The sequence below is a fragment of the Triplophysa rosa genome, linkage group LG8, assembly GCF_024868665.1.
Source record: "Triplophysa rosa linkage group LG8, Trosa_1v2, whole genome shotgun sequence".
NCBI lineage: Eukaryota > Metazoa > Chordata > Actinopteri > Cypriniformes > Nemacheilidae > Triplophysa > Triplophysa rosa.
This window is the reverse complement of record NC_079897.1, coordinates 996,980-1,023,662: the sequence shown is the minus strand read 5'-3', so window position 1 is coordinate 1,023,662 and position 26,683 is coordinate 996,980. Positions and strand designations below refer to the sequence as shown.

Genomic DNA, 26,683 nt, shown 5'->3' with positions numbered 1-26,683 from the left:
TCCTGATAGGTCAGTTTGACAGCGGCGGGGTACTGGGAGTAGACCAGATGGTTGTATTTGGGTATGAGACTCATGAGGTCAGAGATCTGTCGGACGACGATGCTGTACGCTCGGGCCAGGCTGCTGGCAGATGTCAGGTAGCTGCTGGAGTTACTGGCCTCCAGGGCTGCGGCCGCAGCGGCTGCGCTGGTGCTGATCGCGCTGCTCCGTCTCAGGTTAGATGGGTCGATGTAGATAAGCCCCGTGGAGCTCGCTGGAGGATGTTAAGAGGACATGTTAGATAACATCAAATTGACTGGAGTATCAACTGAAAACCAACAAATAACTAATGAGGAAGAGGAGGTGTGTTACACTAACCAGCAGGTGTGGAGGAGCTGGACGGGGCTCCTCCAGAAGAACGCTGACTGGGTGTGGTGCGGACAGCCCACTGCATGGACCGAGGTGCCTGTGCCGCACTGTTGGCGTGCGCCGAGCCTGTGGTCCTTTCTAAAGGCTCGTCCAGCAGGTACGTCTCCTGGTCCACATCATCACTCTGACTGCTACTGCTGTCTGAATCGCTTGACTCATTCGACTGAGAATCATCTTCGGAGAAGAATGCAGGAACACTACTGGCACCTTGAAGAAGAGATGGACACAAAACAGATTTCTCACACAACAGATCTCTTTTCAGTGGTAATGTGCTCAAAACTAAATTATAGACATTATAGACACACCCACCTCCAACTAATGAATAGAATAGAACTTTATTGTCATTGTTTAGGGAACAATGAAATACAGTTTAGCAGCTCTTCACAATTGTACAGTTATAGAAAAAAATATATATACAGTTGAATGTCAGAACAGCCAAGACCTACATACATAAACAAAGGTATATATACACACAATAATATAAAAAATATATAAAAGTATAAATCCTCTGAGGTAGTGCAGTGACAGTGCAAGTAAAGCAATAGTGCAGCAGAGTAATATAGTAGGGGAGGGTTATTGCACCTTTATAGGACTTTTTTATTGCACATTTTAGTTTGGTTGGGAGTGTGTAAGTGATTATGTATTTAACCCTTTAGAGCCTGAAGGGAAAATATGTTGTTTTCACACATTTTGTTCTTTTGACTGTCAAATTCTAATACAATGTCTTATCATCATGTGCAAGGTCTCGTTTTTTCCGGAAAACAACTGTCTTTCAAAAAAATAAGGTTTTTCACCATTACTGTGTGATGTGAGTTTGTAAATAGAATTTAAATAGACAAAAATTAAAAAACGGAAATACATTTTTAGTGATTTTTATTCAGACATTCTATAAAACTAAAGAACGAAAGAATCTAGCACTTCAGACATGAAGAATATACTGTAGTACATGCAAAAAAGTATTTTTAGTCCCTGTTCATATCTGCCCTCTACCGCTCTCCACAAAAACTGCAGCAAATGGCTTATGAAATGCAAGTGATTACCGTAAAGCTCAATTTGTCTACTTTTAGGAGCAATTCGAATTTTTTTGATAGCATAACTGGTTGAAGAGTTACGGTTAAATGAATACCGCTTGATAAAATGCGATGACGCATCCGGTTTTAAAGGGTTAAGCATCTAACTGCTTGGGGATAGACTGTTTTTCAGTCTGTTGGTTTTGGTTTTTATCAGTCTGTACCTTCTCCCAGAAGGTAAGGGGGAGAACAGATGATGTCCAGGGGTCTTTTGAAATGCAGTTGGCCTTCTTCTGAAGTTGGCCAGTGTAGATGTCATGGAGTAAGGGCAGTGACATACCAGTCCAACGCTCAGCTGCCCTCACTACCCTCCGCAGGTCCTTCCTTTTCTCTTCTGTACAGCTGGAGTACCATACCGTGCAGCAGTAAGTTAGCAGGCTCTCTATGGTGGAACGATAGAAGTTGGTCAGCAGGTTTTGAGGTAGGCGAGTGTGTTTCAACTTCCTGAGGAAGTAAAGTCTTTGTTGGGCTTTCCCCATCTGCTGGGCGATGTGTGTGGACCAGGTGAGGTCAGCCGAGATGTGCAGGCCGAGGAATTTAAAGCTCTCTGCCCTCTCTACCTCCTCTCCATGTATGCAGAGGGCGGAGTGCTCTGTACGATTTCCTGAAGTCCAAAATAATTTCCTTGGTTTTGCTGATGTTTAGGTCCAGATTATTGTAAGAGCACTATTCTGCACCATTCTGTGAAATGCTGAATCTCCTCCCTGTAGGCTTTCTCACTGTTGTCTGATATCAGCCCTACTATGGTGATATCATCAGCAAATTTGACAATGGTGCTTGTGGGATAAATGGGGGAGCAGTCACTGGTGAGTAGAGGAGGGGACTGAGAACACACCCCTGTGGTGTTCCAGTGTTCAGGATGAGAGTGGATGATGTGAGGTTTCAAAATACTGAGACAGTATATGAGGTGTAAAGTAAAATTCACTACACAAAACTCACCAAGCACTTCTACAGATGTCACATGTACCACTTTAAAACTAAGGTGTGATGTGCTCAGTATTGTGTGTTTTTATAGTGAAACACTGCATTTGCTGTGATTTTAAGCACCTGCTTCAGATCCAGCGGTTGCAGCCGTCACGACACTCCGACGGCCACTTGCGTTGTCCTGGTTGCTATGGTTACTCTCACTGTCACTCTCAGTCTCAGCAGCAGCCAGTAAATCCAACTCCATGTCGCTCCCTAAAAGATGAGTGATGAATGAGTGATTATTCCCAGCACAAACACTTTCAGACAAACAACAGATAGAGGCAAAAGTTACAGACAGCAGCTTTAAAAATTCCATGACTGAAACTTAAGTTATTTTTTTCTGACAGGTTTGATATGATTCCTATCTGTATCAGAGCTTTAGGAAAATGAGTTCTTGATGGTGTTCTGTAGGCAGTTCTGCTCACCATCCTCATCATGCTCATCATGGTGGCCTTCAGCCTCTGCATTCTCCTCCCCTGCCTCCTCCTGGTCGTCATGGTGATCCTCCTCACCTGCAACACCCTCCACCACCTCCACCTGAACAGGTAAACAGACAGTTACACCTGGAGCTAACATTAAACATTTATATTGCTTTCTACTTCTGAATTCCATTGCATTTCACAGAGCAGGAACAATGACAACATACTGGTATTACACAAAAAATAATACAATAAATGCAAATATAGTGTAAAGTACTACAATTAAAAAATTACAGTGGCATTTATTCAAAATTCAATAAAAATACTTAAAAACAAAAACATCAATGCTACTAAAAAAAGATGCATCTGAAACCGCCACCAGATGATCAGAAAACTGGCCAAAACTAGCAGTGTACACCTTACAAAGTGGTGACCCCGACGTGATATTTCTGATATCTATATTTTTGGGATCCGTCTCTGGCCACCCTACAAAGTGATGAAGCAGACGTGATATTTTTGGGATTTATTATTTTTTGGATCCATCTGTCCAACTCTCAAATGACAACATTTTGGCTAATGTGATAATATATAATATATATATAAATATAATGTATAGTACGGATATATGCAGTGAATAAAAACAGTTACACACCTCTTCTACATCAGCAGACACAATATCATCCTGCTCCTCGTCACGTCCACGAGCCGTCTGTGACTGGCTGCTGCGTCTGGGCTGAGGGTTCCTGATGATGTATGAGGAAACCGACGGACTGGAGCTGAGAGGAACAAAACACACAATATGAGTGTGATGAACCTTCAGTGATGAACTCTTCAGTGTATGTCCTGTGACTCACCTGTTTGACTGATCTGGAGAGGGTCGTGGAGGGAGGGGTTCCACAGAGAAGAGCTCCTCGCTTCCCTGAACTGCATCAATGCTGGTGCTGGCCAGAGTAAAGGGCGCTGTCGGGCGGGTGATGCCCATGCGCACCGGCACGATCAGAGACTCGGCCACATTGCAGAGTTCTTCCACCGCGTACGGCAAGAGAGCCTGGAACACACGCCTGCACTTCCCGATGGGCTGAGGGATGAAGTTGCTGAGGAATAAAGAGATTAGCATGAGAAGTACTCCACTTTTTCATTTGATGAAAATGTGCACAATAAGACCAGAAAGTATTTCCTGAAAATCTCACATTTCAAAAGAAAGGCAAGTAAACCAGTCATACTTTTTCTTTTTGGAAGAAGCCATCTCCACACTGAGGATCACAAACACTCTGGCCACAGATCGCAGGAACCTGCGTGTGACGTTGATTGCTTCCTCTCGACGGCCAGGTGTGTATTTGTTCTGTAGTTCCTTTACCAGAGTCCCCAATAGCGTGTCAATAAACTGGAAAGCAAGAGGGAGGAGTTATTACAGAAATGATGTTAGCATGAGCTATTTTACATCACATTTTAGTGTCATTAACATTATTCTCATCACTATAGACCATTTTATCGGATGCACGGGCCGGGGCTGCAGTTAACTACTGGTCTAATGTTGTCGCTTTGAAACAGTCTATAATGACATTATTATAAAGTGTATAGTTGTGGTGAATGGATACGGTGCAGATGATCACTCACTGTGATGTCCGGTGCACACTTGACAATTAGACAGTGTGTGAAACAGTCCAGTCTGATGGTGCCGCTCTGCTGGTTCAGGTACATCTGCTCTTCAGGTAAGAGGTGAGCGATTCTGCTGCTGGCGCTCAGACTGAAACATACATCAAAACATCTGTAAAGCCAAAGCGTTTAAAGTCATTGTCTCCTAGCTAAAGCAATTATTTAAGACGCTTACTGGTCTTTGTTTTCCTGAGAGCCGAACATTATCATGGACTTGAGGGCGTTCCAGTCCTGTAACACTCGCTCTAGAGCAAGCTGAGCAAACCGAGGAGGCTCCAGGTCGTGATCGGGCATATCAGAGTCTAAGAGAGAGACCAAGAGGTTACAGACAACATGACACATGCACATAGCCTGTATTTTAGGACATGCACTGATTAGGGCTGTCACGATTATGAAATTTGGCTGACGATTGTCTAATAAATCATTGCGATTATGACGATTAATTGTCTGTTTTAGAGCTTTGAATTTTAATTCTCATACATTTTTTATTCAGCTTTGAAACGACCATGTTGTTCTGAATATAAAGACTATGTTCTTTTTCTTGGAAATACATAGGTAAAAGCCTAAACCTTAAGTATGATGACCCAATTTTTTCCTGTCAATAATACAACCGCTAAATACTTGTAAATGAAGTAAATTGATCAGGAGTGAATTGAAGCCACCATTAAAATGCTATCAGTCATAGAAAAGCTTCTAGTCTGTTTTTTTCTCACTTGCAAGACTACAATAAAAGTTCACTTCTATGTTAATGAGATTTTGGTAGACTGGTTTTCACTCTGAAATAATATTAAATTGTACTGTAGGTTATTTTTATGGTATATGTTTAAGTTTTTTTTTAAAGTGATTGTGTTGTGGTGGTACATTTTACAAGTGTTACCGTGCCTTAGTTACAATATATACAATAAAATATGCAATATGCAGATGCACTACAGCTCCCCCTAGTGTCTTCTATAGAGATGTGCAATAATTGCGATGATCTGAAACCATCGCGATGAGACGATTATTTAATATCGTGACAGCTCTAGCACTGATGTGATTCAGTGTTTTCTCACGCCCCGTTCACACCACCAATAACAAAATAGTTTGGAATTAAATCATGACTTTAAAGACAAAATTCCAACATCATCACATTCACCTTCAGCACTGGCAGCCTTGCGGTTCCTGTCCTCTCGGATGCGGGGCGGTCGATACTGGCAATGTTCCACACTCTGCCTAGCAACAGTCTGGACCAGGAACAGCAAGATGTGCTCTCCTCTGTCAGACAAACATAGAGATGAGCAAACGTACAATATTTACAACACTGAGGTGAAAGAAATGTAATACATCAGTGAACATAATACATTTTTTGCTAGCAGAAGAAACAAACTGAGAAAAAGATTTCCAGATCATAAAAGGCCTGTGGATGTGTTTCTAGGCGATGTACCTGCTGTTAGGTGTGGTAACTAGATTAGTGGTGGTCAGAAGTCTATAGAGCAGATCCAGACGAGCCGCCTTCTGTCCGGCGATGAGCGTCTTACATTTACACTTCTCCCAGCAGTCGCAGTATGCCGTGGGAGACGTCCTCTTCAGCCTGGACAACAATCACAATGAACAGACATTATTACACTGCTTGATGTGGTTTAAAATGTTGATATTGAGGGCCGTCCACTCACTTGCAGTCGTGACCCTTGTGACAAACTCTAGCACATTCAGTGCAGCAGCACAATGACTCCAGCAGGCCGCAGGTCCGGCACTCAAAGATATCCTGCACACAAACAGCAGACCAGTTTAACACTTAAATGACACTGAGATCTTAAACAACGATTTTGACTTGGAGTTCATTCCAGGTTATGAAGATTCACCTGGTTGATGTGTTCAGCACCGGTCCAGGTGAAACTGCAGGTGTCATTACAGCAGAGGACATAAAGAGGAGAGTCGTCCGGGTTGGTGCCTGAAGGACAGATCATCTCCATGAACACAGACGCCGTGTCGTCTTTCTCTACGAGACCTGATTCACCTGCACGCAAACACAAATCAATCATGACTGAGAACAGAGCAGATGTGTCATCACAGACATTGTCCTTCAAGAGAAGTGGTTTAGACTACATCCACGTACGTACCTTTGGCTATTTTCTGGGCTGCTTCCAAAACAGTAATGGCTGCCGGATAAGCCCTCCCACTCACTGCCAACATGAATGTAGTCATTCCACGAGCGTCTCTGTCAGACAACAGTGACACAAACATTCAGCAAACAGAGACGCGTGTGTAAAACAAGTTTAGATAGCAATGAGAGCAGCACAGGTGCCACGTACTTAGCAGAGAGCAGCTCTCTTAAGTGAGGCCGCAGAACGACGCTGTCACACATTAGCTTGAGTATCAGATGAGCGTTGGCCTTCCTGTCTTTAGACTCGACCACTGACGGTTCAGACGAGGGCCCTTCAGAAGACAAACATGACAGATGTTAATGAAAACAAGACACTCAACCCATCTAAATGACACAGTAGGCCAGTGGTTCTGAACTGCTGCAGACTCCTTTCAAACTTCAAATGGTCGGGTTGTGACATCATGCTCTCATCTTCACAAACCATGATCAAAACTACACTTTTGGTGATTTGGTGGCTGAGAAGAGCACAAAACCAATCTTATCCCTGCATTCTGCTTTATTTCATTACTTCAAGCACACTTTGTCATCTTTTGTACCAAACACAATTCTGGTACTGTGTTGTTTCACCGCTCGATGTCCTGAGGCAACACCAGTTGAGAACCACTGTCATCAGAGAGTCCACTGAGTCACGCACCTGGTATAGTGGAAGTGCTGGGTCCTTGACTGGTGCCTGTGGAGGCAGTGGTAAGCGAGCCCACTGCAGGGGCCAAGATGAAATCAATGTCACCGTCTATCAGAGAAGATGGTTCTGTAAGACATTCTATAGTACATCTATACAAGAAGTCAAGCTAACAACCCGAGCTGCCGCTAAACTCACCGGGATCCATGGGTGGAGGATCTGGCACCCAGCTGGGGGGTGCGATGGGGGGCGAAACGGGGTCTTGGTGGTCGCTGGAGGAGGGTCCGGATTCATGACGACCCAAACCTGCGGCTCGTAAAGAGCGCCTCATCATCTCCCTCAAACGCAAGCTACGGATGAAAGATAAAAACAAATGAGAAACAACAACACAGACTGGCGACAATAACTGACATTTAATGTTATAGATGAACATCACCACAAAGGAAACTAAATGTCAAGCACCAGTCGCAAGACACTAAACACAATTGTGTACACGTTATCTAAATGAACCATGTTGTAATTTGTGTACTTGCCCTCGACTGCTAGATGATCCAGTGCGGTTCCCGGAGCTGTTGCTGGACACCACTGATATTGCATTAGCAATAGCCTCCACCGCAGACAGCCTCTCAGCGAACGTGTTCCTCTCAGAGCGCTCGGCTTCTGAAACACATCACAGGTCATCTCAGATCAGTTGTTACGAGAGTATGACAGAGAACGCAGAAACAACAGGATGACTCTACAGAGCTCCATGGTCTTTTAGAATAAACAGTCTGTGCGTGTTCACCTTCCTCCTCCTTGGTTTCCTTGTTGCTGACGGGGAAGCAGACAGACACGCAGGCGTGTAGGACGTTGCGGTTGCCGTCGCAGCGGTGACCCAACAGAGCGTCCAGCGCGTGAGGGCTCGGGTCCAACAGCATGGCCTGCTCCAGACTCATCAGGTACTGCCTGCACGCCTCGTAATCGCATCGCAGCACGTGCTGCATCAACGTCTGCTTCTAAAATACAAAGAGCAGAGACAATAAACCAACTGCAGGAAAAGTTTATCAATTTTGCTAGTGTTAAGTCCCTGTCTCCTGAAAGCAGTATTTTATCCTACATGACTGCTAAGCAGTTGCTAGGCATTGCAGGTCCTAACTGCAGTTATGGGTGTGGAGGAATGGGTCTTGTTTCATACCTCTACAGCCATGATGATGATAGCTGCTTTCTTTTTGATTGTGGAGTTACTGGGGAGGTTAGCCAGCGAGTGAACTCCCATGCCCAAACTGGCAATGGGCGGAAGGTCCAGCCAATCAGGGTCTCGTATTCCGCCCATACAGTCTTTAGCCATGGGGTAGATGGTTCCGTTGCCATCCCTCAAAATGATGGGACTCTCCTGATGATATTGACAGAACAGTTTAAAACTAAAAAGTCTAATGACAGTCTTTAGGAAATAAATTAAAATCACTGCAATATTACCATCTTAAACACATTAACGTGCAATGTTTTCTGTGAAGTCAGAAATGAGGTATTACCTGACCGGCCGTGAAGATGGCCACATTGCGCTCGCTCTGTCCAAGGAAGGCCAGATTACTGGTGGGAAAGTGATTTTCCTGCTCGGCTTTGCCAGTTGCCAAGTCAAAGATACAGTACCGTACCCAAGTGCCCGTTTTCAACACGGCATGAACTCCTGCAGGACAACAACACAATTGTAAAGTAGGAGCACAGGAAACGTTTGCTACAAAATAAAGCACTTTTTATAAAGTCACCTTTGGAGTCAACATTCACTGCTAAAATTTCAGCTTTTTCTGGAATACAGAGCTTTTTAGGTGTGCGCTGAAAACAGTCTGGAACTTTTGGTGTTCCACCCGTTTTAACAACCTGTTAAAACAAAAGAGACTGTTAATTATACAAGCCGACTTAATGTGACCAATCGTGTTTGTGTTTTAAGAGTTGCGTTCGTACCTGCAGCTCATCGATTCGGAGCAGACGACAGTCCTGCAGCAGTGAGGAGGGGTCAGAGTCAGTCGGAGCTGCACTCTGGCTGCTCACGCTGCTCGACGTCCCTGGAAATTTCACAGCAACATATGCACCATCGACTTTTAGCACCTTGAGGTTAAAAGAGAGAACTGTTGGAAATGAGGCATCACAGCAAAGCGTCACACAAAGACAGACAAGACGACAACTATAACACCGGCTTCATCTGTCTTCACTGTTAATTATCACATTCAAGATTATAGAACGCCAAAATCAGGTCAACGCTACATGGCTCTGATCCGAAACTGTGAGCTGCCTAACAATCATAAGACACCTCATATTGGCCAAATTTAAACCTGCATTGCATGTACACATCATTGCATATATGCCTCATAATGCATTGCAGTTTTGGAAGAAACAAACATCTATCCCAGATGGAAAACAATCCAAAATAGTTGATTGTAAACATGTTTAGATTTCATTAAATACAGAAATATGCTGATTAACAAAGACAATGGTCATTTATTTTTAAATATTGAAATGAAGACTCCCATGTGCGTTACATAGGCATTACAAAGTGCATCTTTATGTAGAGCAGCTTAAATCGCTCACATAAGAGACTCACACGCCAGCAGACAGCTCACTTGCTTCTGGAACAAAGCCTGTGTTTAATATAAATACTGAATTTCCTTTAACACAAACATGAGTCAAACATCATGTCAGACTCATCCTGATTAATAAAATATGTAAAGACAAACAGTGGAGGGAAATAATATGTGCATGGTTCTGGTCTCCACTGGATCCAGCCAGCAGACGTGTGGACCTGCACCTACCTTTCCCACCGGGACGTTTTTAACGTCCTCCACAAAGACGACCTCTCTGAGAGGCCACTGCTCCTCGTTCACTTTCTCTTCTTCTTTAGGCGCTGGTGTCGAACGCCTTCGCTCTGTAACACAGCAAATTCTCAGTTAGCACATCTCATTATCATCCAAGAAACAAAGAGGAAGCGAGATGAAGAGCACGCCCATCAATGTGCTTCTTACAGCTGAACAAGTGTGTCTGTTTGTTCACAGCATTTCTGTGATTAATGTTATATAAACAGTAGATATAACGCTGGATTTGCAGATCGTTTAAAACTAATAGATGGAGCGGTCCCAGCGCTAAAAGTTCCCGTTAATGAATCGTACAGTAAGTCTGTGTTTTGTTGGCAATCGGTGCGTACGTGCATAATTTAAACAATACGAACGTTTAATGAATCAATAGTTATGCAAGGATAATGCGATGACGTATTGTGTGCTCGTGCTTTAGTTCCGCCCCCCTGCACGCCTCCAGGAGCTCGACTGTTTTCGGAAATAATCGTACAGCTGTATCTGTCTTTTATAAATGTGATCAAATTAAAGACTCTTCAGCGTTGAGGTAAGTGTGCTGGTTCACATACTATAGGGCAGAGAAGCGCTGCTAGCGATGGAGGACGTGTCGCTGCACGTGGACGCGGGTGACGGCGGAGGACCCATTTCTGTCTTCACCAGCTCTGGTTTGCTCTCAGTCCTGTGAACAGAAACAGCCATCAGCACAGAGAATCACATGCACGTCCAGGTTCAGCTGTAGTAAAGCGAAGGTCTTACTTGGTCTCCTGCGTCTTGGTGCTCTTCTCCATGTTCTTAAGACTCTCCGGCGAGCGGAGCTGGAAGCGACAGCTGTCGTTCATGTTCCACACAGACTCCAGCAGGACGCCCACCTTCGGGATCCCGGCATTGACAGAGAAGGCCACGGCACCAGCGTGATATAGAGGGTTATTCCTCAGGCACACCTACAAACACACAAAACATCTCACTGGCTCAATCTTTGCTGATGATTACAGAGTCTCCTCAGCAAGAGTTTAAATGAAACATTCCTAACCTGAGTTCCTACAGTGATGTTGGGTATAGAAGACATGCCGGCGCTGGACTTTGGCTTTTTGTTCTTGGCTCTGGCTTTTTCAAGCATCTTCTTCCTCTGGCTGAAAGGCACGACACCCCTAGAGAAGAAACTCAACAGTTTATACACAGAACAAACGCAGAACGGCTCAAAACAGCAGACAGAGAAGCGGTCGGCTGCTCACCACCAGTAAAGACTGTTCTCCAGCTGTGCACATGTGTACAGAGCGCAGCAGTGCAGAGAGACGATACGCTCGCCCTGCAGTTCTGGAAACATCTGCGCTCCGTGTTCGAGTTTAGCAGCTACAGTGCTCAGCGTTTCATCAACCCACGTGGCCACCTGAACACAGAGAGAGATTCATTGAAATATACAGCTCGTTCATTTCTTCAGAAACTCAAAAGCCACGTTTCACAGGCGTAGACATCTCAAATACAGTCCCACAGCACAATAAATCTTCTGGATGCACAGATTTATTTGTACCTTGTTGCTTTCGGTGGCCACTGTGGCTCTGATACTGTTGGCAGAGAGATGAGTGATCTTTTCATTGGTCAGGCCCAGGAAAGGAACACGAGGGTGATGTATAGAAGGATTCTATGTCAGAGAAAAAAAACATTGAAGACCGTCAAATTCAGCAGTTCCCACGACACCAGTCAATTTTATTCATTGTGAAGGAAGATCTTACTTGTGCGTTTCTATAAGGTTCCGGCTCGCTCCACTTCCACTGGTACAGTTCTCCTTTAGTGCTGACGGCAACAAGCTCCGAGTACAAAGCCCCGATGCTGACAAATTTTGTTACATAGTCCTAAAAAACAAATATTTGACTATGAGCGCATTTCCACCATCGCGCTGAATCGTTCTCATTGCTTAATCGTTCCACTCTGTGCCGATCCATGCCAGCCGGTGCGTAAATGGTTTCATTAGACAACCGTGCCGAAAAATATGAGCCGAGATTATTTTTTAATCATGCCGTGTCGAACCAGGGTCACGTGGACACATAACTAACCGTTTCAAACCGTGCTTAGAATGGTTCGGCGCGATGGTGGAAAAGCGTTCTATGACAAACAATTCTAAAAGCCTAATAAAGCCAGGATGATGCAATCACACAACAAGTGAGCATGTCTAAAATAAAAAATTTAAAAATGCAATTTTGGTGTTCATGTTAGTTGTAGTCATCTCTTAAAAACTCTTATAGCCTTTAACACATTTTAAATAACTGATTTTGTGCTTCATGATTGGTCAATTTAACATCAGTGTGATGTAAACAAAGAATGGCAGACATAATTTTCCCTCAGATTTACTTTTTTACAAAAACAGACAGGAAAACAAGACAGCATTAACACCAAAGCCAAACCTCTGCAGATTAAAATCTGCCATTCTAGAAAAGCAGAGGGTTCAAGTCCCACCTTATCAGGCCACCATTGAAGCTCCTCCCCCAGCGTGACGGGGCTCTGCAGTGGCAGGCTCTTCTTATCCAGACTGGGCTCTCCCTCGCGACTGGTGGAGCCACGCTCGGTGTCGAAGGAGGCACCGTCCAGCCACCTCCTCTCACGCAGCCTCAGGACCGACTCCCGCTCGCGGAGCAGCTCGGAGTCTCGCTCTAGGGGGAGAAGGAGAACTGGTATGCAATAGGGTCACACCAGTGGAATAAGAGTAAGCCACTCTCTGCGGAAGACCCTTAGAATTGTGAGATTCAAACTACATAGTGACTAAAAGAGTAGATCATCAAAAATACTTCATCAATTCATCTCATTCTTTTGTGACACCAACCACCAAAGAAACACGCCGGTGAAAAGGACCCATGACCATTTTGGTGATGGTCCATATTTGGCCGACTATCATGATTTGCCAAATGAAAAGGCAAAGGGGCTCGATACGGGTGACTGTACAGAACAATGACTGGCTTTAGTCAGTCGGTGGGTCGCATTAGAAAGATCTTGTCTTGGTGACGGGGGTGTCCAGAATCAGCTGAGATTTATGCTTTGAAACTGCAGGGCCTTTCACAGAGAGCTCGCTAGGGGAACGGCTGACCATGCAGGACAACTGGACACTACAGTGATGTTGGGTATAGAACTCTCAAAAGCACAGAGACACTCACACACAATCATGCAGAACAGAGTCTTGATGTACTACATCCAGAGGCGGATCACTAAACCACACAGATGCTATGGATGCCTGCTTTTGGATGTCGTACCTGAATCACACCTGATGCATCTAATTTAAATCTAATCTAATCTAATATACGACAATAGAATGATTTGCTCACTACTTTTCTCAAAAAATAAGGACAGCTATGGCCAGGGAAATAATCATTTCAATATTGGCGTTTCCTTTGGAAAAAGACTTGGAATACAGTGCTTGGAATAGAGGCTACACAAGTTTGGATAAGCATGACTTTTCAATACTCCAGATTACTAAACTAATAAAAACCAAGATTATATTTCGGCCAAACATGTGATTAATATGACCAGACTCTGTTGTTCTTTGATATCTGAATCTCGCTGCCATGTTCAGAACTTTATCTGCATGAATGCGTGACGTGAGCAGTGCCTTTAAAGATTGCTTAAAAATACGATTTTCAAGGTGCAGTGTATTGGCCGTTTTTATTGTTTTATACTATTGTCTGTTCACGTGGTTTTTACAATCAAAAACATGAAAATCAATAAGTAATGGGCTATTTTCTATCCTGGTTTTGAAGCCGGCTGGAGAAACGCTGGGTTTTTAAGGGCGGGCCGCATAGAAGACTTGGAAGTAAACGCCCACTGCTATGATTGGATAGCAGCTTGCGTAGTTGACTTAGTTGGAGCCTTCTGTGAATTTGGTTAGACACGTAACGTTACATAACTTGATTTTACTCAAATTTACAGACTTATTTTCCCGGATGTGATGGCATCTCTGCGTATAGTTTGTATAGCCTGTAGTTGTATGGTGTTTAGTGATATATGACCGTACATGTCAGCATTTGAGACCCGCGAACCGGACAGAAGATCACCGCGATCGAGGGTCTCAAATGTTATAGTTTTCATGATAAATAAACAAATGGTAGACCCCCGGCTAAAACAACCCAGCACCAGAAATAATATCAAAACACTTCAAAACAGCCTCCATTATTCGCAAACGGTGGATAAAACCTTGAAAAATGATATATGAGCCCTCCAAATCACAGAGATGCCGATTAAAATTATTATAAATGACTAGAGGTCCCCAGGTAATACTATCAGGGCATATCAAGCGATCTCTAACAAAGCAATAGTGATGCATAGTACAAATATGTTCTACATTGCTGCGCCATTCCTATCAGATCCAATAATGACGGCACAGCACTGCTTTTTAATTTTAGTCTCTCTGCAAAGACTTGTTCAAGGAATCCACGTTGAAATGAAGCGAACAAACGCTCAATGTTTTCCCCACGTGAGCTGGAACATCTTTAAAAATAAACTCCAATCACGCATTCCTACTGTCGGAATCCGAAGGAAGGTTATGCAGCGACTGTGTTCTTCCACAACTAGGCACTGCACAATATTTTGCGATCTTTAACGGCATGATGCTTACACTCGCTCTATCTGGTTCCGTGCAGCTTGTGTTCAGTACTGTCATGCGCGAACCAGTGGGCGGGGCTCGAGAAGTAGGCGTTGATATTCTTCTGTAGAGGCGGTGTTCAACCTATCTATGACAGGTGCATTCCAGGACCTGCCGTTCGCTGGGCCTGGTGTCAATAACAGTTGTTATTTCAGTAACAAGGGCGTTTTCAGGTCTGACACTTACAGGATGTTCGCTTGAATACGATTCCCACTTATATAACAAAAGCTTGGGTTAAAATTGTGGTCGTAGTTCACTGCACCTTAAATAAAGAATCTGTCCGGACAGCTTCACAACACTGTGTGTGTGTGTGTGTGTGTGTGTGCGTGCGTGCGTGCGTGCGTGCGTGCGTGCGTGCGTGTTTTGGTCTTTACCTCGCGAGGAGCTGAGGCGAGACAAAGATGACCGGCGAAAGGAGGGGTAGCCAAAATAGCTGATGTCCTCTGAAAACATGGCGTCTGCATCAATGATCACGCTGGGGTGAGCAGAGTGAATGTCCGCATCCAGCAGAGACATCAAATCTTCTGTAGAAGTGTGAAAGACTTTGTTAAAACCGCCTGCAAGAGGTCAGAACTTCACAAGCGTGTTATTCATCAACTGCGCTCTCTTACCTCCGGGTAAGTAAGACTCGCTGGCTGTGTCATCGCCATCATCTCCGTCCTCATCATCTCTGCTCAGCAGGTTATTTACAGCCAAGTTCACATCCAGGTTTGTGCGCTGCAGCTCTCGGATGATGACGCTTCTGGACTTCCCCTGAAGAACAACCTGGGCCTGGAGAGGAAGCAAAGCTAATGAGTTTTCAATCCACCAGCACACGTCACAAACACACGTCCGGGTCAGATTTTATCAAATAAAAACTTTTCTTAAATGCAGTTTAGTGACACTAGTTACAACAATTAAGCATCTCAAAAATATCTATTAAGCTTAAAATGGTACAGGTTTTTTTTAAATAAGAACAAATGGCTGATATGTAAAAAGTGAAATGTACAATCTCAATATGCGCTTTAGTTTTTGGCAGAGTAAGGAAAACAGGCAAAGAAAAGCTAACGCAGAATATTCCTTATGCAAACTCTTGTATTTGATTTGAGACATAACGGGTCCTGTGAGACACCTGTGAGATGAGCTCCTCCGGTATGACAGATGCTGGGATGACCGGCTGCGGTTGGCTGCCCAGCAGGCCTGACCCTCGATCTCTGCCTGTGCGGATAACACGTGTCTGTCTGCGTGAATCTCGAGCTGCTGTGGAGGAGCGACCCGAAGATCCGCCTCCACTGGCACCTCCGCTGCCTCCCCCTCCACTGGCCCCTCCTCCTCCTGCACCTCCGCCTCCACTGCCTCCCCCGCCGCTGCCTCCGCCATTAACTCCTGAACTCCAGCGGCTCCTGTCACACACACACAGACATTCAGCATCAGCTTTGCTTTAATGAAACATTGTTCTGAACATTTGTTTGTTTTAAAATGTTTCTGAGTTGCTCATAAGGAGGTTGCAGCGAAATATCAAGTATTCATAATAAATTTGTGGTTTTGCTGATATTTAAATGAACAAATTTAGCTTTCCTGTAGCTCAGTGGTTAGAGCATGGCGCTAGTAACACCAAGGATTGTGGGTTGGATCCCAGGGGATTGCACATACTTAGAAACAAATGTATAGTATAATACAGTTTGGATAAAAGTGTCTGTCAAATGCATAAATGTAAATGTAACAAACATTGTAAAAATGATTTTAAAGCGCCTTTATCTTTCTAATTCTTTTTTCAGTCCAGGTTTAAGTCCAAGTTCCTTGAAACATGACTGGAAAGTACGAGAGCGTTAAGATGTTTGCACATGCAAATAAATACTGCAGTTTACCACAAAGAACTGTTATATTAAGAACATTTCAATCGTCCTTTTTAAAATACATTTTTATTGTATTTTACTTAAAACTAACATTACATTTATGCATTTGGCAGACGCTTTTATCCAAAGCGACTTGCAGTGCATTTTAGACTATACACGTCTTCATCAGTGTGTGTTCCCTGGTCTGCCAAATGAATAAATGTAAAACACCTACACTTAGATTTTCTTGATTAAAACGCTTTTAAAATTAGCAACAGAATTAAACAAGTTCCTTGCATTGGAAAAGGTATTAAGAAACACAGAAGAACACATTTCAAATACATCCCAACAAAACACAAATAATTTTCATAACAGGGCTCTGCAGTAAGGACGATGTCGACCATGCAAACAAAACACTGAAAAATTGTCATACTGTTTTCTCATAACTGAAGGCACCATCTCACCCATGGCCACCAACTTTACCTGCGTTTCTGACAGCCCTGCCACAACTTACCCAAGGGTGTTGCCTGCCAGTCTGCCCAGTGTGTCAGAACCAGACAGGAACCAGGGCGGATCACTAGTCCTGCCTGGCCTGGAGCTCCTTCCTGCCCCTGAGACACTGCTCAACTTTGAACTGGAAACAAAAGATGGGAGATCAGTTACACACCTATTGTCCCACATGTGGGACCTAACAGAGCCCAGGACTGAGCCAATCAGCCTCTTTTACGATTGGGGCGACTAACATGGCAACACCCTTGGGAATCAGAACTGACTGCAGCACATTCCTCAGACAAGAGCTTTAGGAAAGGCTGGCAGGGAGAAGATTTCCCCTAAATCATGTGCCATCATGCCCGTTTAATATCAAACACAAATACTGCGGATTGCTTGCGGTTCACAAAAGGGGATTTGCAGTGTTGTAACATGGATTTAATTTTACTCCGGTCCATGTTTACTCAATAAAAAAATGTCAACTGTTGCTTTCTAACCCTCGGTTTCACCACACATACATCTGATGTGAAGTCGTGAACAAGGTGTTTTTTACATCTTAGCTTTAATAAACGCAATTTCGGACCAAAAGGAATGTTTTAAAATGATACGATAAAGTAGTGATTTCTCGTTGTATGACCCCCTTAAAGAATGAACAACACCACATAAACTGCTTTTGAGACAATGCTCGTGTGTGTATTTAAAACCACTCCAAAAAAACACCAACGTGTCAGATTTGAGTCATTTGCATTTCTTAAGCACATCCTTAAAATTAACACCCTTTCATTATACATTCTGCTAGGAATTAATCCACTTTCTCTATGGCAATATGCTAATCGCTGCACTAAACAGCCTTTATATTCCTGTTTATCATCATTCTAAATGAAAACTTAAGATTCAGTGCTTCTTTATGCCAAAAGCAACAATCCCCACAACATTATCTTGAATCCTCTGTTAAACCTCAGTCTATCTGTTTTTGTAATCCCCTCCATGCAGTGGAATTTAAAAGCAGGTCGAGATGCATCCTTGCGCAATCTTAACCATGACAGACAGATCTAATCAAACGTTATTTTGCATTCTAGCTCAAACATGCACTCTTCAGATCTCAAACAGGGTTATTAATATCTCACCCATCATTGCCATCTGGCTTGCCCAGCTCCAGTCGGTCTGGCTGGACGGCAAAGCTTATCCTACAGATGCGTCCATCCTGAAACAGAAAGCATATTGTTATGAGCTGTATTCCATGTCTTTCAGACAAAAAGCACTCAACATTTATTATGTACAAACAATGCTACATTTTAACTCAATGTGATAGAAGGTAAAGTACACAGAAAAATGACAGCTGTCATTTTCGATTGTTTTTCAGTGACACACCGAAGTAGATTTTTTTTACCGTGTATCGTACATGAACATGACAGAGGTTTAAATAGTGGCTTTGTTGTTGCTTAACTGTTGGAGTATTGCGCTAGTGACAGCAAGGTCATGAGTTTGATTCCTAGGATTCCACATAATGAAACAATTAAACTCTCTTTAGATAAAAGCATCTGCCAAATGCATACATGTTCAAGTCTATCAAACACCTCAAATGAAATATGCAAAGCAGAGAATGAGATTGTGACCTGAAACAAAAAGCGAAAACCCCTTAAAACTCCAGATTTTTCCCACACATATCTACATTAGTTTCTGTTCTATACTTGTAATATAGCCCATAAGTCCCATTTCACTCCTAGAAACATATGGATTGTTCACAAATACTCAAATGTTCCATTGATGAATAAAAGCAAGTAGTAAACCCGCCCATTAAAATAATGACCAACAAGAACGTTAACTTTTTGAAACCTGACAGAATTGCACAAAAAAACAAAATAGCACAGTGCTGATGTTACCTCAAGGAGAAATCCAGCATGATTTGGTCCAACCACACACTGTTTGAGTTTGGCCTGCTCCAATGGAATAAGGTGTGGATGACTGCAGCAAAGACAGAGAAACGTTAGCTTTTTACAGAAACCTAAATACTTAGAGGGAGAACTCTACACCCTCTGGGCTTAAAAATGTAAAATATCTTTGCTCAGGTGTACCTGTTGCAGTTGAATTTGTTGAGCTTTTCTGAGACTTCACGGAGCCTGTTGGAGACATCAAAGGCACATAATTGAAGACAGTTGGTAAGGGCATCTTAAATCAACTCAATGTTTACAGCAGAGACTGTTATAAAATGTCTAAACTAATAACTCTCTGCCACATTATCAAAGGCTCTGCGTACTAGTACATGCTCGGCTGAATTAAGTGAACCATCATTTCTGTTGGCAATAGGAATGACCAACATAACCAACGTTAAACGGCCAAAAGCTTGACAGTAAGACCATTATAAGGGTGGAAAACGAGAACCATAGGAGACGAAAGAAGTTTAGTTTAGTCTTCACCATCAGAGGAAGCCAAGTAGGCTAGTGGGTCAACGTACCCTTCACGTCACAATGCAAACGATAGCAAAAAATGGTAGACTATAAAGGAGATAGTGGACTGCTGATCCTGTTAAAGTAGTAGTTCACCTTCAAAATGAAAATTCTGTCATCATTTACGCACCAGGGCTCGACATAAAGGACTGCCCGATGGCCCGGGGCCAGCATGGGAGATTCTCTGGCCAGTTGAGAGAACTGTCACTTGGCCGATTGGGCCAGTGCTGTATCGTCATGGAAAATTATAATTTGTACGTTTTTAATACTTGCCTATTAAAATATTCCCAAGAAGATGCAAAAGTGGACTGAATTCGGTTCTCACGTGTTGTCTGAGATATGCGTGCATCCATAATGCCACATCAGACAATGCGCAAAATACTGAATTGAGTTCTCTTTCACATCTTCTTACTCTTAATCAGACATAGACACAAAATTATGCCAAAATGCCAATATTACCAAGTATCCTTGTAAAAAGTAATCCATTATTTCTTACGGGAACAAAACGCATGTGAAAACAAATCACGCTTGTTACATTATATTAGATCCGTGCATCTCTTAAAGGGGCAGCAGCATAATAAACGTCTCAGTTTTGTTCATCAAACAACAAAGAACGAAGACAAAACACTCACTGCTCTTCACTGATTAAATTATAACTTTAGTAAGGTTAAATCAATATTATATTTAATACAGTGAAGACTATAAAGTATTTACATTATTTAATTTCTGTACCTGATAACTACTATTATTAGATAAACCTTAAACTTCTGAAATGCACTGATTATTTGTATGTCGTATATTACATTTATCTGTGCTATTGTACATACTTTGATTACTTTATCATATTTTATTGCTCACTGATTAGTTGTCTTCAACAAGATTTGAAATGTTGAGTTATAGGCTAGTTGTTTTATGGTATCATACCCTTATTTATGAAGATTGATATAACTAGATATTATTTAATACATTTTGTGGAGGGACCAGTGAAAACTTTGGCTGGGCCAGTAAAAATAATGGAATCACTTGCCCGACCGGGCCAGTAGAAAAAATCCTTAGCGTTGAGCCCTATACATTCTTGTCATTTCAAAACTGTATGACTTTTTTTTTCTGCAGAACAGAGAAGAAGATATTCTGAAAAATGTTGGTAACAGAACAGCACAGCCCCCCATTTACTTCTATTGTAACCAATGCAAGTGAACGTGGGGATGTTAACAACATTCTTCAAAATATCTTTGGTGTTCTGCGGAAGAAAGAAAGTCATACAGTTTTGAAATCACAAGAGGGTGAGTAAATGATGATAGAATTTTCAGTTTGAAGGTGAACTACTCCTTTAACTATAATACATAAAATAAGCTGGCACAAGAAATAAAATATGCTTATGCCTCCTATTAACAATCACACATAAAACAAACAAAAAGCAAAAATATATATCCGCCAGGATATGTGTACTGTGGACATTGAACACAGTAAATGGTCGCATGGTGTGTTGCAGCTTTGTGCAGCAGCATAGAAGACAATGACATATGAAGATAGAATAGATTCTTACAGCAGTACACAAACTGGGGCTAAATCAGCAGAGGAAAACCTTCGGCTTTCAGACTTTCTTGGAAAAAAAGGACTTAATAAACCAGCTGTAAACTGTAAAGATTTGACGGTTCAGTAATCTCCTCATACAGGAAGCACATGCAGTGTGCTCACCCCCCTTCAAAATAATCACATTTTGTTGCTTTGTAGCTTGAAATGAAGATGGACACTGTTTTTGTTTTATCCAGCTGTGTTTACTCGGTGCAACTTATAACATCAAGCAAAAGATAGAACACCAACATGTTACAAAAAAACAGAATCACCGAGTTGGAAAAAGGATCACCCCCTCCTACAAATGACTTGTAAACTCAATCAGGTGTAGATCATCTTACTAAATGGCACACAAAGCCATTTGACCTTCAACTGTGGTCATTTTGATTAGCTCAGCATGAAAAGAGCTTTTCCTGGAGCATTTCTGTCCTTTTCGGATACAAATGTTTCCAAGACTTTATCAATGCCTAGAAGCACAGTGAAGTCTATTGTCAAGAAGTGGAAGGTGTTTGGTACAACACAGACCCTCAGGACGTCACTCAAAACTGGATGAAAGAGCCAGGAGGAAACTGGTCAGAAAGGCAACCAAGAGGCCCACATCAACACCGAAGCAGTTGCAGGAATTTATGACAGAGTGGTAATTTTGTGCATGTGACAACATCACAAATTCTCCAAAAATAAGGCTTATATGGGAGGGTTGCAAGAAAAAAGCCACTCCTCAAGAAAGACCACGTGCAGTCACAACTGAGCTTTGCCAAAACGCACCTTGAAGATTCTGAGGCCACATGGAAAAAGGTGTTATGGTCAGATGAGACTAAAATTGAATTATTTGGCCTCACCACTAAACAATATGTTTGGCAGAACTCCAAAAAACACAATTTTTCCTTAAAGCATGGTGGTAATATCCTGTTATGGGGGTGTTTCTCTGCATCAGGGACTGGAGCACTTGTCAGGATAGAAGGTAAAATGGATGGTGCAAAATACCTTCAAATCCTTGAGGAAAATCTACTGCCCTCTGCCAGAAAGGTGTCTATGGGAAGAAAGTTTATCTTCCAACATGACAACGACCCAAAGCACACAGCAAAACTGACCACAAAGTGGTTAAAGGAGAAACAGGTGAATGCCCTTGCATGGCCTAGTCAAAGCCCAGACTTGAACCCCATTGAAAATCTGTGGAATGACTTGGTGACCTTTTGTGGACTGCGGTCTTCATTGAATTTAACTGAATTTGAGCAGTTCTGCAAAGAAGACTGGGCAAATATTTCAAAGTCTAGATTAGGGCTGCTCTCAGTTTCTCAATGAATTATGGTTAAATGCCGCCACATCCTAAATCCAGAGGGCGTGCTTGCACAAACTCCAAATATGGGAAACAGAAGAACAACGATTAGTTCCAGGAAATGCCAGTGGTCATATTCTATCGCTGTTCTTCAAACCTTTTCGGGTATTTTCATGATAATAAAGTATATTTATAGTGATGTTGTTTGACGAGTGTTGCTTTTTCAAATGCATGTCATAAACGACTCAATATCGTAGTGATTTTAGATTGAGCAGTACTTCCTACTGATCAAAGAGCTGTAGTTCACGGAAGAGCTGTGCATAACACAGAATCCATTTAGACATGTATAATTAGCCCTAGTCTAGATGTGCAAAGTTAGTAGAGACATATCCCAACAGACTAAAGGCTGTAATTAAAGCAAAAGGTGGTTCAACAAAATACTGACACAAGGGGGTGATCCTTTTCCAACTCGGTGATTCTTGTTTTTTATGTTTTCTGACATGTTGGTGTTATGTCTTTCTCTTGGATGTTATAAGTTGCACTGAGTAAATACAGCTGGATAAAACAAAAACTGTGTCCATCTTCATTTCAAGCTGCAAAACAACAAAATGTGATTATTTTGAAGGGGGGGGGGGCGATTTCTTTCTATATCCACTGTATAGTACGAATGCATGGAAAAGATCATATGCACACTCCTGACAAAGCTGTTCCAAACAATTTGTCTACCATCTAAAATGCACCAATTTGGTAAAATACCAAAGCATAATTGGGTTATTGATAGACAATATAATAATCCCATAATGCATTGCACATGGAAATTCACAGTGAAAGAAGCTCAAAAATCTGTCACATATAAGGTTTTTTTTAGGTGAAATGCGGCTTTAGAAATTTGCTGTCTAAGTACAAAGCAAACCACTAACAAGGTGTTTAAAAAAAATAAGTCAACACCACAATTAGTTTCAGAGAAATCCATGCAAGTATTGTCCAATACAATAAATACCGCAAACACATCCTACACTTCATCCATTTATATTATAATGTGCTGAATAGAATACTATTTTTTCTTTATTTTAGATGAACAGAAATACAAATGATTTAATTTCAATGTTAAGCAAATCACCTTGACAAATTACAGCTAAATATCAATACAGTAAAACACCAAAATACATTTCACAGTATTCAGAAGAAGGAAATGTTGCAAGTAATCTGGCTATCTGGTTTCCCGCAATGACCCATTACATAGTACAGCATATTATGCTGGCAGGGAAATACGGACAAGAAAACAGGGCTACACTTCTAATTCTTTGGCACGGTTAGCGTCTGCCTAGTAAGAAAGTCTAACATCAGCTGTATATTTGTGTAGTTGGGCTAAAACATTGATATGCCCATAACGCACACAATAATCTAACGCAAAAGCAAAAAATCTACTGAGATCATGCTGAATCTAACATCAAGGGCACACGACACGTGTGCTGAAAGACGACTTCCTATCGAGTAAAGCAGCTCATTACTGCAAACCAAAGCACAGATCATGAAAAGATGGAGGGAGTGACAGGAGTGCACACCCAGACTAAAGATGACAGATGGGAATATTCAGGGCAATTTAAACGTATATATGTTTAGCAGGGTACATAGATGCAACAAATAAAATGCTCAAAAGCCTGCCTAATAAACCTAATTATACAGACAAAAATCATGCGTTTACATTCACAAACCATTTTATTTCCACAATGTGACATTCCTGAGTAACTCAAAATGAAAAGGGCAAAATAATGTAAACTTTAGAATTGAAAAGTGGACATTACACAAAAAAAGTGATTTCCTCTACGAAATAACACAAACACATTAAAAGACCTATATTAAATATTTCATCACGCTGGTAAAAAGGAGTATAGATATAATACTGCACTTCTACACATTTCTGTACCTCTAAACACAGTTTGATTATTTAATATTATTAAACAAAACATACATTAGGTACAGACTATTACACATCCATTTTGTTGAAAGATGCTTGTATGGTGGTTTCTCTAAGCTGCTGTCATAAGTCACCTTCATATCAGCATGCCAAACTTCTCGCTAACAGGACTGGCTGATGTCGGTTTGATGATGACATTTCAGGAAATGTAAATACACTGATAGACAAAACGTTATTAAATCCGAACATGTTTTCCATTGCAAGATAAAGCAACGAGAAAGCACGTAAGATCCATACAAACATATCATTTAGTACAAACCTAAAGCAACAGCACCACATAAAAACAATTCTTCATGCAGATAAGCGTGTGCTGAGTCTAAAGATTTGCATCGTGTGTTTTACAGACACCCATTAAAATTAACTTTGTCTATCCAACACTGAAACATGACGATCGCCCTAAACGAACCGCCTGAAAACACAATTGACTCGATCTGCGATATAATTTCCAGCCACATTATGGCGATAAATTAATTAAACGGCTGAGCTCGCGCAGTGCTAACGGCTAACCGGCTAAACTGAGGCGAAATGTCTTCAGCGATTCCGCTCGTGCTCTTTCGGCGAGTCGTCAAAACACGACCTAAATTCCAAAACCGAAGTCGCACTTTAATATAAAACCCCTTTTTTTGGTGTAAAGTGACAAATTTATACCTCTTCCCTCTCTTTTTACCTCCCATCCCCCAACCCGCATTGTGTCTCTAGTCAGTCGGGCCTCGTTATTTTTAGACCCAAATGTCCCACCTTAAGCGTTTGCAGCTACCCTTAAATACTCCATTCATCTTATTAAACTCATTTGTCAAAGTTCTGGCGCTATATGGTGATTTCAAGCCGTTGTTTTTTTTATATAAATACCTGTCATTAAGCTGGTCTTCGGTCCCGGGTAACGGGTGAACCACGAAGTGAATGGACGTCATGGGTTCGGTCCCGGTGAAAAACTATATTGGGGGGTCTTGTCTGTTTTCTTTATAGGATAGGTTTGAGAATGTGTTTCAATTATGAATCCCTTCGCCTAAAGAAACCGAAGAGCTGAAATATACAACCTCCTCATCCACATGCCGCCATCTTAACTGGGTTTAAGCTTCTTTGGGTCTGTTGGAGAGGATGCGCATGTAACGACGCCGCTGATTGGTTAGAGCAGATCATGTGTCAGATGAGCTCATTGGTCGAGAGGGAGAAAGGCAGCGAAGACGGTCGTTCCTTTCCCATGTGTTGTCATTGTGAAAGCATTGTGCGTTTTTGTTGTGAGTGAAGCTCGTGGTGCCGTGGAAAGGGGTTTTTTTGCGTTCAGTTTCCTACCATACAGGTGCTGGTCATATAATTAGAATATCATCAAAAAGTTGATTTATTTCACTAATTCCATTCAGAAAGTGAAACTTGTATATTGGTACATGGCTTTGTCGTACCAGATCCATTGCTGCTGTCAAAGCAAAAGCTGGACATTTCAAGTAAGAAGAAATGTTGACATTTTGAACATGCATTTCTTTAGTGGTCTCAGACCTTTAGGCCACACTGTATGTAAACGATGTCACTGATGTATTTTAAGATATGTCAGTGCAATCTGTTTTCAGTTTAGACAACTCTGACATTTATTTTAAAGGGATTTTTCTCCCAAAAATGAAAATTCTGTCATCATTTACTCACCTTCGAGTTGTTCAAAAACTGTATACATTTCTTTGTTCTGATGAACACAGAGAAAGATATTTGGAAGAATGCTTATAACCAGACAGATTTTGCCCCCCATTGACTCCCATAGTAGGAATAAATACAATGGTAGTCAAAAGTGCCCCAGAACTGTTTGTTGTCCTACATTCTTCAAAATGTCTTCTTTTGTGTTTAACAGAACAAAAAAATGATCAAGTTATTTTTCCTACTATGGGAGTCAATGGGGGTCGAGATCTGTTTGGTTATAAACATTCTTCCAAATATCTTTCTCTGCTTTCATCAGAACAAAGACATTTATACAGATTTGGAACAACTCGAAGATGATTAAATGATGACAGAATTTTCATTTTTGGGTGAAGTTTCCCTTTAATCCTAGAACGGGAAACCACCCCATAATGTCCAGCAGGTGGCAGATTTTGCTTTCTAGTTTATTGTGAAAAGTTTATGCAAAAGAGACTCAATGTACCTGATGAACTATGAATCAATGTATTTCCATGTACGTATCTTATTTATGCAGTCTTATTACTTCAGTTCACATAAAATAGCATTAGGTAAATAAATGTGCCTATCATTTAATCTCATTATTGCAGCGTGTAGTGTGGCGTGCTCTTTTACAGAGGAAAATGTGTTTTGCACAAACTTGCAGCCACTGAAAAAAAATTCAGACTGACAGACAACAGACTGTTTAAAATTTTCATTTCAAATCAGCATTTCTAAA

General features: G+C 41.8%; 1 protein-coding gene across 1 annotated transcript in view; it reads right to left on the bottom strand.

Annotated features, from left to right (window-relative positions):
- ubr5 (ubiquitin protein ligase E3 component n-recognin 5) overlaps positions 1–25,389 on the bottom strand; it is a 33,588-nt gene extending 8,199 nt beyond the window's left edge. Inside the window, exons 1-39 of the mRNA XM_057339686.1 lie at positions 25,156–25,389; positions 19,106–19,150; positions 18,914–18,995; positions 18,158–18,234; positions 17,056–17,175; positions 15,839–16,109; positions 15,339–15,498; positions 15,102–15,251; positions 12,555–12,766; positions 11,834–11,953; positions 11,632–11,742; positions 11,336–11,490; positions 11,134–11,251; positions 10,860–11,044; positions 10,673–10,782; positions 10,068–10,180; positions 9,223–9,366; positions 9,027–9,138; positions 8,793–8,947; positions 8,456–8,653; positions 8,066–8,276; positions 7,815–7,941; positions 7,480–7,631; positions 7,297–7,392; positions 6,811–6,934; positions 6,619–6,716; positions 6,361–6,515; positions 6,172–6,263; positions 5,943–6,089; positions 5,655–5,773; positions 4,695–4,821; positions 4,481–4,610; positions 4,087–4,247; positions 3,718–3,957; positions 3,516–3,639; positions 2,870–2,981; positions 2,526–2,657; positions 358–615; positions 6–253 (exon numbers count right to left, since the gene is read on the bottom strand). Of these exons, the coding sequence (XP_057195669.1) occupies positions 6–253; positions 358–615; positions 2,526–2,657; positions 2,870–2,981; positions 3,516–3,639; positions 3,718–3,957; positions 4,087–4,247; positions 4,481–4,610; positions 4,695–4,821; positions 5,655–5,773; positions 5,943–6,089; positions 6,172–6,263; positions 6,361–6,515; positions 6,619–6,716; positions 6,811–6,934; positions 7,297–7,392; positions 7,480–7,631; positions 7,815–7,941; positions 8,066–8,276; positions 8,456–8,653; positions 8,793–8,947; positions 9,027–9,138; positions 9,223–9,366; positions 10,068–10,180; positions 10,673–10,782; positions 10,860–11,044; positions 11,134–11,251; positions 11,336–11,490; positions 11,632–11,742; positions 11,834–11,953; positions 12,555–12,766; positions 15,102–15,251; positions 15,339–15,498; positions 15,839–16,109; positions 17,056–17,175; positions 18,158–18,234; positions 18,914–18,995; positions 19,106–19,150; positions 25,156–25,217 (5,553 nt within the window). The 5' untranslated portion in view covers positions 25,218–25,389. The remainder of the gene's footprint in view (positions 1–5; positions 254–357; positions 616–2,525; positions 2,658–2,869; positions 2,982–3,515; positions 3,640–3,717; positions 3,958–4,086; positions 4,248–4,480; positions 4,611–4,694; positions 4,822–5,654; positions 5,774–5,942; positions 6,090–6,171; positions 6,264–6,360; positions 6,516–6,618; positions 6,717–6,810; positions 6,935–7,296; positions 7,393–7,479; positions 7,632–7,814; positions 7,942–8,065; positions 8,277–8,455; positions 8,654–8,792; positions 8,948–9,026; positions 9,139–9,222; positions 9,367–10,067; positions 10,181–10,672; positions 10,783–10,859; positions 11,045–11,133; positions 11,252–11,335; positions 11,491–11,631; positions 11,743–11,833; positions 11,954–12,554; positions 12,767–15,101; positions 15,252–15,338; positions 15,499–15,838; positions 16,110–17,055; positions 17,176–18,157; positions 18,235–18,913; positions 18,996–19,105; positions 19,151–25,155) is intronic.
- Between the last annotated feature and the right edge of the window lie 1,294 nt (positions 25,390–26,683).